At 41.8% G+C, this 14,780-nt stretch overlaps 1 protein-coding gene across 2 annotated transcripts; it reads right to left on the bottom strand.

The window, feature by feature from the left end:
- Positions 1-12,234: 12,234 nt before the first annotated feature.
- Positions 12,235-14,628, bottom strand: LOC119911146. 2 transcript variants are annotated; one of them, XM_038729986.1, is made up of 4 exons: positions 14,048-14,628; positions 13,631-13,741; positions 13,199-13,305; positions 12,235-12,789 (listed from the first exon to the last, which is right to left on the bottom strand). In XM_038729986.1, the coding sequence occupies exons 1-4, from the start codon at positions 14,403-14,405 to the stop codon at positions 12,532-12,534; spliced, it is 834 nt and encodes a 277-aa protein (XP_038585914.1). In that variant the 5' UTR covers positions 14,406-14,628; the 3' UTR covers positions 12,235-12,531. The 2 variants fall into 2 exon arrangements, with proteins under 2 accessions (XP_038585914.1, XP_038585982.1); XM_038730054.1 differs by having other exon boundaries at positions 12,235-12,746; positions 14,048-14,625.
- Positions 14,629-14,780: the final 152 nt, after the last annotated feature.

The raw sequence follows: 14,780 nt of genomic DNA, 5'->3' as shown, positions 1-14,780 counted from the left end.
CCCTTTGTCAGCTGCCACCAGCCCCGTGTTCCAACGGCACGCTGCGTTTGCTAATCCAAGTTTAGCATTTTAAAAGGCTAATGGATCGTTAGAAAACCCTTCATGGCAGCACAGCTAAAAACTGATGTGCTGATTAAAGTAGATAAAACCAGCCTTCTTTAGAGTAATTGAGTATCTGGAGCTTCAGCAGTTCTGGGTTCCATTACTGTGTGTTCACAGCGAAGCCAGCGTTTCGTGCGGCTTGATTACAAAGTCAATGCAAAGATGCAAATTCCTGTGAATTCGCTCCGGGCGGTGCAGAAGGTGCATTTGTTGCGACATTTGCTGGTTTGCAGGAGTTCGAATTTTTCAACTTGAGCGAGAAAATCGCTTGACACCGAGTTGCGAAAGCCTATCAGTGGTGAGATTGTCCTGGCAGTGTTGTTTGGAGAGGACCAGGCAGAGCGGGGAGTGAAACGCCGCTGGCCGACAGCTAAACTACAGGGAAGTGTAGAGGACAGAACTGGGAGCAGCGCCGGACAAATAAACGTTTGTTTATTTGGAGTTCAGAAAACATGTGTCTGTAACTTTATTCCAGCCGTCGTTGTACTTTACTGTGAACAAGTTAGCATAGCCCTGATCGATCCGAACTCCATTCAAAAAACAAACATTTTAGAAGTTGTTGTCTTGCTGACAGACCTGACAAAGCATGAATTCACATCTTTAACAAATCTGCACCATGTTGTAGTTATTTCAGCATCAGTTTGATCCGTTTATTGCAATTTAAATCACAGCAAAATGTTTACTTTTGGTTCATACAGCTGTAGGATTTGCGAGTTGTGTTAATTTGCGTTATCACGTTGTGTGTGAAAACTCAGTTCCAGGCTTGAAACAGCCAGAAACAAAGAACCTGAAACTCATCAGTTTGTTCTTGTTCTGAGAAATGAAGCTACTCCATGAGAAGTTATTCTAAGAAACTGAATAATCATTTACACCATTAGCAAATGTCGACACTGCATCTCTGATCAATTTGATGTTATTTTAAAGGTCAAAAATGTTCTTTTCCTTTGAAAACAATGAAATTTAGAAGAAATCCCAAATTTGTGAACGGTAGTGTACTGTTGTGAGAATGAGATAAATGTGAAGAAAAGGACACTAGAAGCCCCTGGTTCTGGTTCTTGGGGGCCTTCATAGAAACCGTCTGACTGCCTGACACATATACAAGCCATACATTAACTCTGATGGCCTGTGTTTTAACTCTGATGGCCTGATGGCCTGTGTTTTAACTCTGATGGCGTGTGTTTTAACTCTGATGGCCTGTGTTTTAACTCTGATGGCCTGTGTTTTAACTCTGATGGCATGTGTTTTAACTCTGGTGGCCTGTGTTTTAACTCTGGTGGCCTGTGTTTTAACTCTGATGCCGTGTGTTTTAACTCTGGCGGCGTGTGTTTTAACTCTGATGCCGTGTGTTTTAACTCTGGTGGCCTGTGTTTTAACTCTGATGGCATGTGTTTTAACTCTGGTGGCGTGTGTTTTAACTCTGATGGCCTGTGTTTTAACTCTGATGGCCTGTGTTTTAACTCTGATGCCGTGTGTTTTAACTCTGGTGGCCTGTGTTTTAACTCTGATGGCATGTGTTTTAACTCTGGTGGCGTGTGTTTTAACTCTGATGGCCTGTGTTTTAACTCTGATGGCATGTGTTTTAACTCTGGTGGCCTGTGTTTTAACTCTGATGCCGTGTGTTTTAACTCTGATGGCCTGTGTTTTAACTCTGATGGCCTGTGTTTTAACTCTGATGGCCTGTGTTTTAACTCTGATGCCATGTGTTTTAACTCTGGTGGCCTGTGTTTTAACTCTGGCGGCCTGTGTTTTAACTCTGATGGCCTGTGTTTTAACTCTGATGCCATGTGTTTTAACTCTGATGGCCTGTGTTTTAACTCTGATGGCGTGTGTTTTAACTCTGATGGCCTGTTGTTTAACTCTGATGGCCTGTGTTTTAACTCTGATGCCATGTGTTTTAACTCTGATGCCATGTGTTTTAACTCTGGTGGCCTGTGTTTTAACTCTGATGGCCTGTGTTTTAACTCTGATGCCATGTGTTTTAACTCTGGTGGCCTGTGCTTTAACTCTGATGGCCTGTGTTTTAACTCTGATGGCGTGTGTTTTAACTCTGATGGCCTGTGCTTTAACTCTGGCGGCGTGTGTTTTAACTCTGATGCCGTGTGTTTTAACTCTGGTGGCCTGTGTTTTAACTCTGATGGCCTGTGTTTGAACTCTGATGGCCTGTGTTTTAACTCTGGTGGCCTGTGTTTTAACTCTGGTGGCCTGTGTTTTAACTCTGGTGGCCTGTGTTTTAACTCTGATGGCCTGTGTTTTAACTCTGGTGGCGTGTGTTTTAACTCTGATGGCCTGTGCTTTAACTCTGATGGCCTGTGTTTTAACTCTGATGGTCTGTGCTTTAACTCTGATGCCGTGTGTTTTAACTCTGATGCCGTGTGTTTTAACTCTGGTGGCCTGTGTTTTAACTCTGATGGCCTGTGTTTGAACTCTGATGGCCTGTGTTTTACCTCTGATGGCCTGTGTTTTAACTCTGGTGGCCTGTGTTTTAACTCTGATGGCCGGTGTTTTAACTCTGGTGGCGTGTGTTTTAACTCTGGTGGCCTTTTGTTTAACTCGGGTCGCCTGTGCTTTAACTCTGGTGGCCTGTGGTTTAACTCTGATGGCCTGTGTTTTAACTCTGATGGTCTGTGCTTTAACTCTGATGCCGTGTGTTTTAACTCTGGTGGCCTGTGCTTTAACTCTGATGGCCTGTTGTTTAACTCTGGTGGCCTGTGTTTTAACTCTGATGGCCTTTTGTTTAACTCGGGTGGCCTGTGCTTTAACTCTGATGGCCTGTTGTTTAACTCTGATGGCCTTTTGTTTAACTCTGATGGCCTGTGTTTTAACTCTGATGGCCTGTTGTTTAACTCTGATGGCCTGTGTTTTAACTCTGATGGCCTGTTGTTTAACTCTGATGGCCTGTGTTTTAACTCTGATGGCCTGTTGTTTAACTCTGATGGCCTGTTGTTTAACTCTGGTGGCCTGTTGTTTAACTCTGATGGCCTGTTGTTTAACTCTGGTGGCCTGTGTTTTAACTCTGATGGCCTGTTGTTTAACTCTGATGGCCTTTTGTTTAACTCTGGTGGCCTGTTGTTTAACTCTGATGGCCTGTTGTTTAACTCTGATGGCCTGTGTTTTAACTCTGATGGCCTGTTGTTTAACTCTGGTGGCCTGTTGTTTAACTCTGATGGCGTGTGTTTTAACTCTGATGGCCTGTGTTTTAACTCTGGTGGCCTGTGCTTTAACTCTGGTGGCCTGTTGTTTAACTCTGGTGGCCTGTGTTTTAACTCTGATGGCCTGTTGTTTAACTCTGATGGCCTGTTGTTTAACTCTGATGGCCTGTGTTTTAACTCTGATGGCCTGTTGTTTAACTCTGGTGGCCTGTTGTTTAACTCTGGTGGCGTGTGTTTTAACTCTGATGGCCTGTTGTTTAACTCTGGTGGCCTGTTGTTTAACTCTGATGGCCTGTGTTTTAACTCTGATGGCCTGTTGTTTAACTCTGGTGGCCTGTGTTTTAACTCTGATGGCCTGTTGTTTAACTCTGATGGCCTGTGTTTTAACTCTGATGGCCTGTTGTTTAACTCTGGTGGCCTGTTGTTTAACTCTGGTGGCGTGTGTTTTAACTCTGATGGCCTGTGTTTTAACTCTGATGGCCTGTTGTTTAACTCTGATGGCCTGTGTTTTAACTCTGATGGCCTGTTGTTTAACTCTGATGGCCTGTTGTTTAACTCTGGTGGCCTGTTGTTTAACTCTGGTGGCGTGTGTTTTAACTCTGATGGCCTGTGTTTTAACTCTGATGGCCTGTTGTTTAACTCTGATGGCCTGTGTTTTAACTCTGATGGCCTGTTGTTTAACTCTGATGGCCTGTTGTTTAACTCTGGTGGCCTGTGCTTTAACTCTGGTGGCCTGTTGTTTAACTCTGGTGGCCTGTTGTTTAACTCTGATGGCCTGTGTTTTAACTCTGATGGCCTGTGTTTTAACTCTGGTGGCCTGTTGTTTAACTCTGGTGGCCTGTGTTTTAACTCTGATGGCGTGTGTTTTAACTCTGATGGCCTGTGTTTTAACTCTGGTGGCCTGTGCTTTAACTCTGATGGCCTGTTGTTTAACTCTGATGGTCTGTGTTTTAACTCTGATGGCGTGTGTTTTAACTCTGATGGCGTGTGTTTTAACTCTGACGGCCTTTGCTTTAAGACTGTCGCCTGCTCAGCTCAGATTGCAAAAGTACAAAGTGAGAAAGACATTTTGTTTGATGCTGTTTTATATTTCAGTGTGTCTCTGCAGTCTCTTGTGCGCTGACCTTTGCTCGGCCTCCAGAGACCGATGGTTGTACATGATCGTGTTTCAGATTAGACGGTGATGTCCAGGAGAGAGGAAGTGAAAGTCTCTGGGTGCCAACTCAACCCTTTAGAGAAATAAAATAGGGCTCCCTACACATGTGTGCGTATCTCGCTCACATGAAGGGAGGCGTGAAAATAAGAAGAGGGTCAAGAGTTTAAATCTGTATTATTTGTGTTTCTAATATTCTTTAATTCATTTGACAACTTGTTTTTTGAGATAACATTCTCTACATTTTTGCTAATGTGACATGAAAAGACAAGCACCTTCACTTTGTGATTAAAGGAGCAGGAGGAGGCCTTTCTCTCCTTTTAAAGTCAGAAAGACATGAATGAACAGTAGAATGATTGTTGACATGAACTGATTTAATGTATTCTGCATTTAAAACAGATTTTTTATTTGCAATTAAGCTCGTGTAAGAGAAGAAATGTTCATCTGTTTTGTGTGTGTGGCCTACAATTCATCTGCAGTTGTTCACATTGTTTGATGAAAAATGCCAGTTCAGGTGGTATTATCTAATTTCATTGTCCTACTTGCACTAATGCAAATGTATGTTGATGCATGTGAGTTTATTTTTCCAGAGCCGACGCTGCCTAAATGATGTTAGCACTATGCTGTGTTGTTGTCACATTGAAGAACCAAAGCGTCAGCTTGTTCCATTATCCTACAATGACAACTGAACAAGAAAGTCTAAAACCGGAAACAGAGACCGCTCGGCTTCAAAGTAAAATGTCTGCATTTTTAAAGGTCAATATAAGGAGAGCTAAACTTAATAAACCCCGACTAGATTTGACCTTTATGTGTTGGAAATTTAAAGGATTACTTAAACATTTGTGAACTGAGGCAAAGGGGTGTTGCATCTACTGGACAGAAGGACCATCTGCCCATAAAAAGTAAGTAATGTAAAAACCAATCAATGTATGGATCAAGTCCCGATAGCCAATGATTGTTTGAGAAAAGGGTGGGGTCCTCCCTGTCTATGTCCTTATTTAAGTTGCTGACCCTAGAGCTCAGCAAACGTTTTGGGGCTTAAATAAAATAAATAAGTTTCTCTTTGGGTCTCGTTTTCTCCCCCTCTTCTGGACCTGTAAGTTAGTATTTACTTACTTTAACATCCACACTGCCTACATTAACACACATCTAAAGCGAGAGAGGACGAGGGGACTGACTAGGAAACCTTTGAATCTGAAGTTAGACATTCAGTACAGTCAGGCCAGTACCTGGTGTTGAAACTAGCTTCTTATCAGAGGTCGCCCTTTTTCCTAAGTGCTATCTGAATTCATAACGTGCTAACGGCGCCCGGAGATGGGCGGTGGGCTACTTGTTGCTACAGTATGTACAAAGACTAGTACTAGTACTGCTATTTATAGTGCTACATCTCATAATTGTCAAATAATTGTTATAATTGTAATCTCATAACTATTTCGGCTATTCTAATTAAAATATGACTGCCATTAAAACTAGAATACCAGTACTACTAGAGTTTGTTTACTGGTAACGAACAATAAGTTGGTGCATGTCATCATCTATGGACACGTTATCTGGACCCACGCCCCCACAATGCGAACCATTAGATTCTCAGTCTTGGTTTTAGTTCAGTCTGGGTTAAAGCATCGGGAACAGTTACCGTAATGATGAGTCAGCTGGGATTTCATGTACAGTCAATCAATGTGACATCTTTCTAACAACAACAAGTCTGGATGTGGGACTTTACTGGGGTCATATGACTGTCAGTCCGTCAGTGTGACTGGACATCAGCTGCGCAGACAAAACAGTTAGTTTCACATTCCTCTAGATTTTTGGTGAATTTCCTTTTAATTTTCCAGTTGCGTGTTGATGTCTCTTGACTTTTGACTTCTGTGGTAAAGAGCAGTCATGGCTCGTGTTGCCACATGACGAGTGGTGAAATTTGTTGATTCACAGTGTTTGACATGAAAACTCTAAAGTTTCACCATCATTTCAGTGTAAAAGACACTTTTCAAGATTGTTTTAAGGTCTTGATTTCATTTTCAGTCACTTTAAATTAATTTAAAGCAACATTAAAGCTGATGATACACAGAGCAACTTTTAGAGCAATCGTGCAGGGCAAAGTTATCGTCAATGGTAATGAGTAAAGATTACTACCATAATCCCCTTCCCCCGCCACCCGCCCCGCACCGCCATTATCCGTTCAAAACATAGTTGGACTTGCCGCTAGAAAGATTGCCCAATTGCTCAAAAAGTTGCCCCGTGTATCATCAGTTTAACTTTCAAACCCCAAATAAACTTTTTAAACAATTAAACAAAAAAACATGAAAATTTTACACAAAACAACAGAATAGCTGCGAACTTTGACCTGCTCAGCTAGAGAAATGTATCAGATCACCTTTCAGACTGAAGTGTGAAGTCTGAAAAGAGGATGTGGTTTTTCATTATCATGAACTTGTAGCAGTTGCGGTTACAAAACTGTCTTGGTAAAGTTGCCTGCAGTGTCTCCGTAACTAAAAATAAAAATACTCTCAGTTTACTTATTTGACACTGAAGTACACACTTTCACATATATCTTATGTGAATCTTTAGATGTTGTTACTACAAATATTACTCCTAGTATTCCTAGCGTTGCTGTAGTACTACTGTTGCTGCAGTTACTGCAAGTGCTGCTTCTACGACTGCCGCTTCTGTCTATTCTACTGTTTTTAACTGTTGTGTTGTTCTGTTTGGTGAATATCTTCCTGTCTGTTAGGCACCTGTTAAATAAACTAAACAAACCTGCTATAAAACTTCTACCACTGGTACAATTACTTTTCTGCTCCAACTCCTGGTGTTAATACTGCTACTATTTGTCCTACTATTATTCCAACTATCACGCTTGTTATTGACACTATTCCTTCTACAGCTCAGTTTAAAAATGTCTATAACCACACATTATCTCTCCTCTTCATCATGATCGTTTATTTCCAAGGGACTGACTTGTGTTGTGTTTTGTGTGGGTTGAGTCAGGGGTTTCACAGTGCAGTGTTGTTTTATCGTTATCTCACCACAACATCATAGCCAAAGCTGCTGATCAGCCACTTTTCTGTTACCTCACTGTCGGAGTTTGGTTTGAGGTTCTGTCCTTGTCCTGTTTTAATTTGAATTTGTGTGTCTCTAGTGTCCTTCTCTCAGTTCATTTCTTGTTTGTGTCTTCTCTGGGATCACCTGATGTGTTTCACCTGTGTAATCACCCTGCACCTGTTCTTGACCCGTCTCTTGTGACTTCCTGCTCTGTTCTGGATGCGTCTTTTAAATTCAGTGGACTTATTTGCTTGTATCTGTTTTGGATATCTCTGTGCTTCATGGGCGGCCTGCCTCATATTCAGTGCAAATTAACCACTGAACACGCTTCGCCCAGGTTTCCTGCAATTGGGCCCAAATCCCTGTTTCCTGTGAAACTGGACTGTAACTCACCAATCTTCCCCAGACACAGCAAAATTAACTATTTGGCTAATGAATGTTTAAAGTGCACCAGCCACTCAGTAGATTAGCTTTCTCTTGGCTGGTGAGTGAAGCAAATCTACCATCCATTTGCATAAATTACCAGCTGGTAATTTTGCAATCTACCTTGTTTACACGCGTTGTTTCTGAGCACTTTATAGACGCCTGATCTACAACTCCATGATATCTGGGTGTCTGCTGATGAAGAGCATGTGGTTTGATTAAAGGCTCCAGAACAGCTGCCAATAATTTCAAATGGTTTAACCTGCTGAAATCTCTAAAACTATGTGGATATAAGGTATTTGAATTTGAAATGTGCAACTGAACACGGAGTATCTCCTTTTACCACAGCGTCTTGTTTTTGTGTGTGTGTGGTTGGTAAGATTTCCACTCGCACACATCTTGCAAATTTGTACGACCAAATTTTCTTCCTGAAGCTTGTCTGACTTCAGTGGTTTTCTCTCTCTCTTACTTTCTCCAGGAGAGGTGTCTTGGTTTCTTTAAGACAACAGGCCGTCATCAGGTCACCGAGACACAGCGAGGTACTCAAGTACTGTTCTTGAGTTAAAATTTTGAGGTACTTGCATTTTTTTCAAATTATTTGATAACATAAGTTACTAGTTACCTTTCAGATGTAGGTTATTACAAATACAATGCGTTTATTCGAAACAACCCAGTAGAGAATCAAGCCATTCAAACCTTCACCAGCTGCAACATTAAAGTGGTGAAGCATCAATATTTAATTAAATAATACGCATCATTCTGAAATTAAATAGATTCTGCATAAAGAGTACTTTTACTTGTGGTTCTTTTAGTATTTTGATGCTTATACTTTACTTGTAACAGAGTATTTTTACACTGTAATATTGCTACTTTTACTTCTGTATACTTCTTCCACCACCCCAACAAAAATGCTCAGCTCCTGCGGTGCTGCAGGGGAGCACGATGGTCCAGAGACACAAATATCTGATAAGTATAAATAACGATGAGGTGTGTGAATGGTACGTTTAGCCGGCGCAGGGCTCGAGTGAACGGTTTTCGACGGGCATTTCGAGGCGGCTGAAAGAGGCAGAGATCTCTGGTCGGGGTGGTTGGGTACATTTCTTACAAAGGTGACAAAGATTCCATTTACATGTGGCAAAGATCTTCACACCTCCACATGTGGTTTGGCAGATTTGCTGCTGCAGTCACACTCACAACTTTACTTTAGAAAAACAACACAGGGTCAGAAAGCTTGTAAGTGAACGAGTTCTTTCTGGAGCTTTGGATCCACCGGATGGTGCAGCCATGAATGCATGCAGTCTTTGGTGTGAAGATTTCACTTTTTAAAAAGGTTAATTCGATGAGTGGAGGATGAAGACCTTGTTCCTCCTCCTCCCACCATCTGACCACACAGCTGTTTGTTTCATAACACTCTCCTCCCACAGTGCAACTGAACGGTTAAAACCCCCCGAACCGACAAAACCTTTTGGTTGCCTTCAGGAAGGAGAGTGCGCAGAGAAACCACTCCAGCTCTGTCTCTGTGAGGTTTTGAGGTCTTATTTCTTTGTAATATCACAGGTTTTTTTTTTAAGTTGCAGAGAACTACAGAGCTTTTAAAAGTGTTATTGATTTAAATGTTTTGTTAAAAGAGAATGACAGATAAAAGCAAGAGAGAAGAAATGAAGCAGTTGCAGTGCATTATGGGCTTTTATGCTTACCATGCTATATGACTCAAAATAAACAGTTCTGCGAAAATAAGCAAGTTTTAAAAGTAAATTTGCTCCAGAGAACATATTCCATGAAATTCCCCTTTAGAATTTGTTCTGCCCAAAATAGAAGCTGTTACACAACACGAAGCATCTAAAATATTTAAGGAACTGAGACACATATGAGTGAAAAGGAGAACTTTATTAGGTACACAGTCCAGTCAGTGTAAGTCTTGAAACCTCTTTTTTTAAGAAGGTAACACATGACGTGCTCAGTTACATTTGGCCTTGATGTTTGGGAACATTAATAGTTTCATGATGTTAGTGAAATCAGGCCGGAGCCGTGGTCAGAACGTTACGTTACCAGTTTAAAGGTTGGTGTTGGATGTCAAGACAAGGACAAATTTAGACACCGTTGAGCAATGAAAACACTAATACGTCAACTAAGGCCAAACGTTCCCAACTGTGGAAGCATTTTACAGTAACTGTGACTTGTTTTAGACTCAACTGAAGACTGAGGTCATCCCCAAAGTTTCGAAAGAGAAAGTGTGTAACTCAGATGTCTTCTATCCCTGTTAATGATCACACAAAGAACACATTTTGACATCATGGTTAAAAATGAAGAACTCAACCTGAACAGTCATCTGTGACACTCTGTTATTCTGGTTGGGATATTAAAGGGTTAATATGTTTACATCAAAGCTGTCTCTTGAGGTTTTGTGAAGTGTTGCAAAGCTGCAAGCTTCATGCACGTCATCAGAAACCACTGAAAAGTATACAGTATCTATATGCCATCTTTCTGTAGAGCAATAATTCTTTTTCTCAGAACCTCAGAGAGTTCTTGGTCATGAGGTTACCAGTAGCAGGAGGGAGTGTGAGAGCAAAAATTTAATTTAACACACCTGCACCCCATTCACACCTGAGATTTTCTAACACCAACGAGTCACATGACACCGGGGAGGGAAAATGGCTGATTGAGCCCAATGTGGACATTTTCACTTAGGGGTGTACTCACTTTAGTTTCCAGCGGTTTAGACATTAATGGCTGTGTGATGTGTTATTTTGAGGGGACAGCAGATTTACACTGTTATACAAGCTGTCTGCTTCAAACAAAGTGCTCCTCAGGTTGTCTGACAGGTTGTCTCTCCTTTAACACATCAGAAACGTGTCCAACAGCTTCTGCGGCAGCTTTGCTAAACAGACAACAGTAAAATATTTTGGGTAATTCGCTGCTTCTGTCTCTCTGTTCAGTGTAAATTTACTGTCCCCTCAAAATAACACATCACACAGTCATTAATGTCTGACTTTGCTTGCCAGCAGTTTAGCACTGTTACACAAGCTGCACATTCACTACTGTACACTGTAGCAAAGTGTCATTTATCCAGTGTTGTCACATGAAAAGATATTAACCAAATATCTACAAAAATGTGAGGGGTGGACTCGCTTTTGTGAGATACTGTATGTACGGATGAGATTGACTTGACACTTTATTAATCTGATCTGTAAGGATTAAAGTCGATGAAGTGAGGATACAGCTGTAGGAGCAGCTCAGACGAGAAACAGGAAGTGAAGCTTTGAAGCACCACAAAGACGCCAACCTGATGTCAGACCGACTGCTCACACACAACCCAGACCGCAAGACAGCAACTCTAAAAACTTCTGCAACACCTTTCAAATGAGAAGTTCCCAGACAGCAGCAGATTCAACAGATTCAGTTTTTATTTGTCTTGACCTCAAAGTCGCCCGCTGACATCCTGCCCTAATGTACGGGGTCTGCAGGCCTTTAGAATTAATGGAAAAAGGTGTTAAATCTGGGCTGCAGTAAGCTGTAACGTCAGGAGATGTTGAAGGCTACACCTCTGAACGGACAGAGGGATTGTTGTGATGCTGGATTGAGCCTTTTTTGTTGAGTTTCAGTCAAACACCGTCTCTGCAGCAGCTAGAAAGCTCAGAGATGATGTTTGTTCAGACTCAACCTGAAGCAAATTATAAGACGTTAACAAAACACATTATTTGTTTGGTTAAAACCGGCAAAGCTGCACTGTGAGAAAAGTGCTGTTCACTTCGTTTCACAAGGCGCCGTCGGCCCTGATGAGCTTCACCGAGGTTTGCGAGACACAAGAGGCCGGCTTAATGTCAGACGCCGCTCGCACACAGCTGAGACCACAAGACTCGAGTCTCCTCTGGGTTCTGTAGGTTTTTGATCTATAAAAGTCAGACACTAAAACGTCTGCAGCACTTTTCAAACTAAAGTCTGAGAGACAGCAGGAGCAGCAACACGACGCCACATCCTGTCTTAATGTAGGAGACCTGCAGGTCATCAAACGGATTAAAAAGCTTTGAGCTTGTTTTAATGTAAAAACACAAATGTAAAATCGAGTTTCTCCGCTGCTGGTGAACTTGTTCAGACTGAAGGCCTAGCATTATTCACATGAATGAACAAATTATTTAACTTGGCTATGGTTAAGGTTTGGTGAAGTGCAGGAAACTAAAACTACTTGGTTAAGATGCAGCCGAGTACAGACCAGCTAGAGAGAGCAGATTAAGTGCACTTCTCTGTTTATTCTCTTTTCAAAATTATTGTAACTCAATTATTTGCTCAACCCCTCAGCCTGTTTTTATTTTCCATTGAACTCTTGCACACTGCACTGTAACTTTTATTATATTTTAATGTGTCATTTTTCAATTTCCCTATGTTGCTTTTAAACTTTTTTATATTTCCCTGTTGCTTTTATGTTTTATGTAAAGCACTTTGAATTACCTTGTTGTTGAAATGTGCTGTACAAATAAACTTGCCTTGCCTAATTTGTGCCTGCCATGTTTTATCAGAGATTTGTTTGAATCATGAGTCATCCGAATTATAATAGATGTGTTTAAAGTTTCCCAAGTTACGACTGTGTTTCCTGCTTAGGTAGCCGGCAGGCTGCCATCTTTGTTTTGGGAAACAAGTTCAAAATCTTTAGGACAGAATATTTTTTCATCCATCCAGTTGAAGCATCTGGACTAATTTTTCCAACTGTCTACATGTCAAATATAAATACTGCAGGTGAGCGGAGAGTCCAGGTACCGTCCAGGTGCTCAGAAACCGTCCAGGTGTCCCAGTCGGTGTCGAGGCAGCTCTGGAGAAGAGGCAGCAGACGGGGGGGCTCTGAAGGTGGGGAGCTGGATCTCCTCGTACACACAGCAGGAGTACTGAGAACAGTACAAAGTACAGTAAACAGTACTGACACTGGCGCTGCTGGCAGAAGTAGAAGAAGAAAAGGTGCAGTACAAGGTTACGTAGTAACTCTAGATGTAGTATTTGTAGAATTGATATTAACAGTAGTAGTAAGTGTAACAAATATGTAGTAGTACCAGCAGCAGAAGTTCTACAGGAAGGTAATTAGCATCTGCTATAAACACTCATACTTGTATCAGATAACTGTTTTCAGTCCAGTATAGTGATGCATCTGTCTCTATCAAATGAACCATGAATAAATAAACAGTATAAGTAGCATTAGCAGTAGCATTATTCCTGGCTAGCAGCGAGTAGCATTAGCAGACGTGGTAATGGCAGTCTCGGCAGTAACAGAGGTAATAGTATCCGTAACAAGTAGTAGGCTAGTATTCGAATATATATCCATTGATAGCAGCAGGTTGTTTACCTGTGGTGTCTTCAGGGTCTCTGGGTTCTCACAGGTGAAGGGTGAAGCCTCGTTCACCTGGCAGTTGCAGTTCTTCCTCTTCAAACACGGAGACGCAAAAACCAAACCTGCCCACAGAGCATCAGGAGAGTCAAACTAATACCACGACACTCTGAGCTGCAGACGATCACTGTTTAACTGTCCATGGAGACAGATTTGCTCATTTCTTACAACAAATCTTTGCACGAAGCAACAGAAACAGGAGAAGTTCACCACCAGCTTGCTTTCATGCAAATGTCCTTCACTTTCTACTTGGTGTGGAAATAAGTTTCCTACACAAGATCTGTGGCTGGCAGTACTGAATCCATGTTTATATTTATGAGATCTGATGAGCATCTCCTGTAGCTGTAGGGATCTTTAGTCAAAATACTGATGAAGGATGAACAGACTCACCTATTATTACCACGATGAAGAGGACGTTCAGGGCGAACAAGCTGAACACGACGAGCTGCTGGTGGTTGTTTGCTTCAGAGTCGTTGGTGGACGGAGTGACAGTAGGAACATCTGCGAAAAGAAAAGTGACAAATATGAACTGTTGATCTGATGAGATGCTTCAGAGAATTAAAAAGAAAACAAATTCATGTAACATTCATCTTCTTCAGACAAAGCGATGATGGTAGGCTTTTCAAATGTGGTCATTCAGAGCAGGAGGCTGTTTCCTGAAACTGCAACAAAGGAAACTGTGGCTTTTTACAACTTCTGATATTTTACCTCACATTATTATTGACAAATAAAGCTATACTTGCAACCTGTGGCTGCCAGCATTAAAGAAATATAAAAGAAGCTCTTGTTAAAAGCTGTGGTTCTTACCTGAGACCAGGCGGAAGGCGTCTTTAAAAGATATATTGCCTCGTATGTTCACGGCACAGATGTAAAGTCTGTGGTCCTCTGATGTGATGTTTGTTATCACAAGTCTGTTTTCCAAGGCTTGATATTTAGTTTTCAAAGTGTTTTCAAAGCAGTACTGGCTATTTTCGGCATCCTTACCGAAAGAGCGGGCGACGGGCACTCTGACCTGGCTGTGCATCTCCATGTACCAGTAAACATTTGAAGCGTTCCAAGAGCAGTTTAAGGTGACGCTGTGCCCCAGCTGCCCTTTGACCTCAGTCAGGTTCTCGGCCTCGGCGCACAGCAGAAACACCGGGAGGATCATCCAAAGCAGATCCATGATCACCAACGAGTCTGAAAGCCGGAGCTGCTCTGATCCGACTCTGCGTCTTCCTCCACGGCGAGCAGAGCGCTCTGACTTCCTATTTCACAAGGTGATTGTTTTGAATGTTAGACCCAAAACCTGCAAATACCAACTTTTGTGAGATGCTCAACAATCAGAAGTGAAACTTCAGGTGATCCATGCTGTGATACTCAGAGTTGTAGTACTACTTTACTTCTAAAATATTTAGAACAGTAAAACAGGAAGTGAAGCTCTGAACACGTCACATCCCCATAAAACCACAAGAGGCCGGCCTGATGTCAGACCCAGTGCTCTGACTCAGCTCAGACCACAAGAGTCTCCTCTGGGTTATTGTTGTAAACCGGTCAGACT

This window comes from Micropterus salmoides, unplaced genomic scaffold (genome assembly GCF_014851395.1).
Source record: "Micropterus salmoides isolate LMB-PRFRI ecotype aquatic unplaced genomic scaffold, ASM1485139v1 Ms_hic_scaffold_1, whole genome shotgun sequence".
Lineage (NCBI taxonomy): Eukaryota > Metazoa > Chordata > Actinopteri > Centrarchiformes > Centrarchidae > Micropterus > Micropterus salmoides.
Note: the sequence above shows the minus strand (reverse complement) of the source record. Positions and strands in the feature narration are given on the sequence as shown.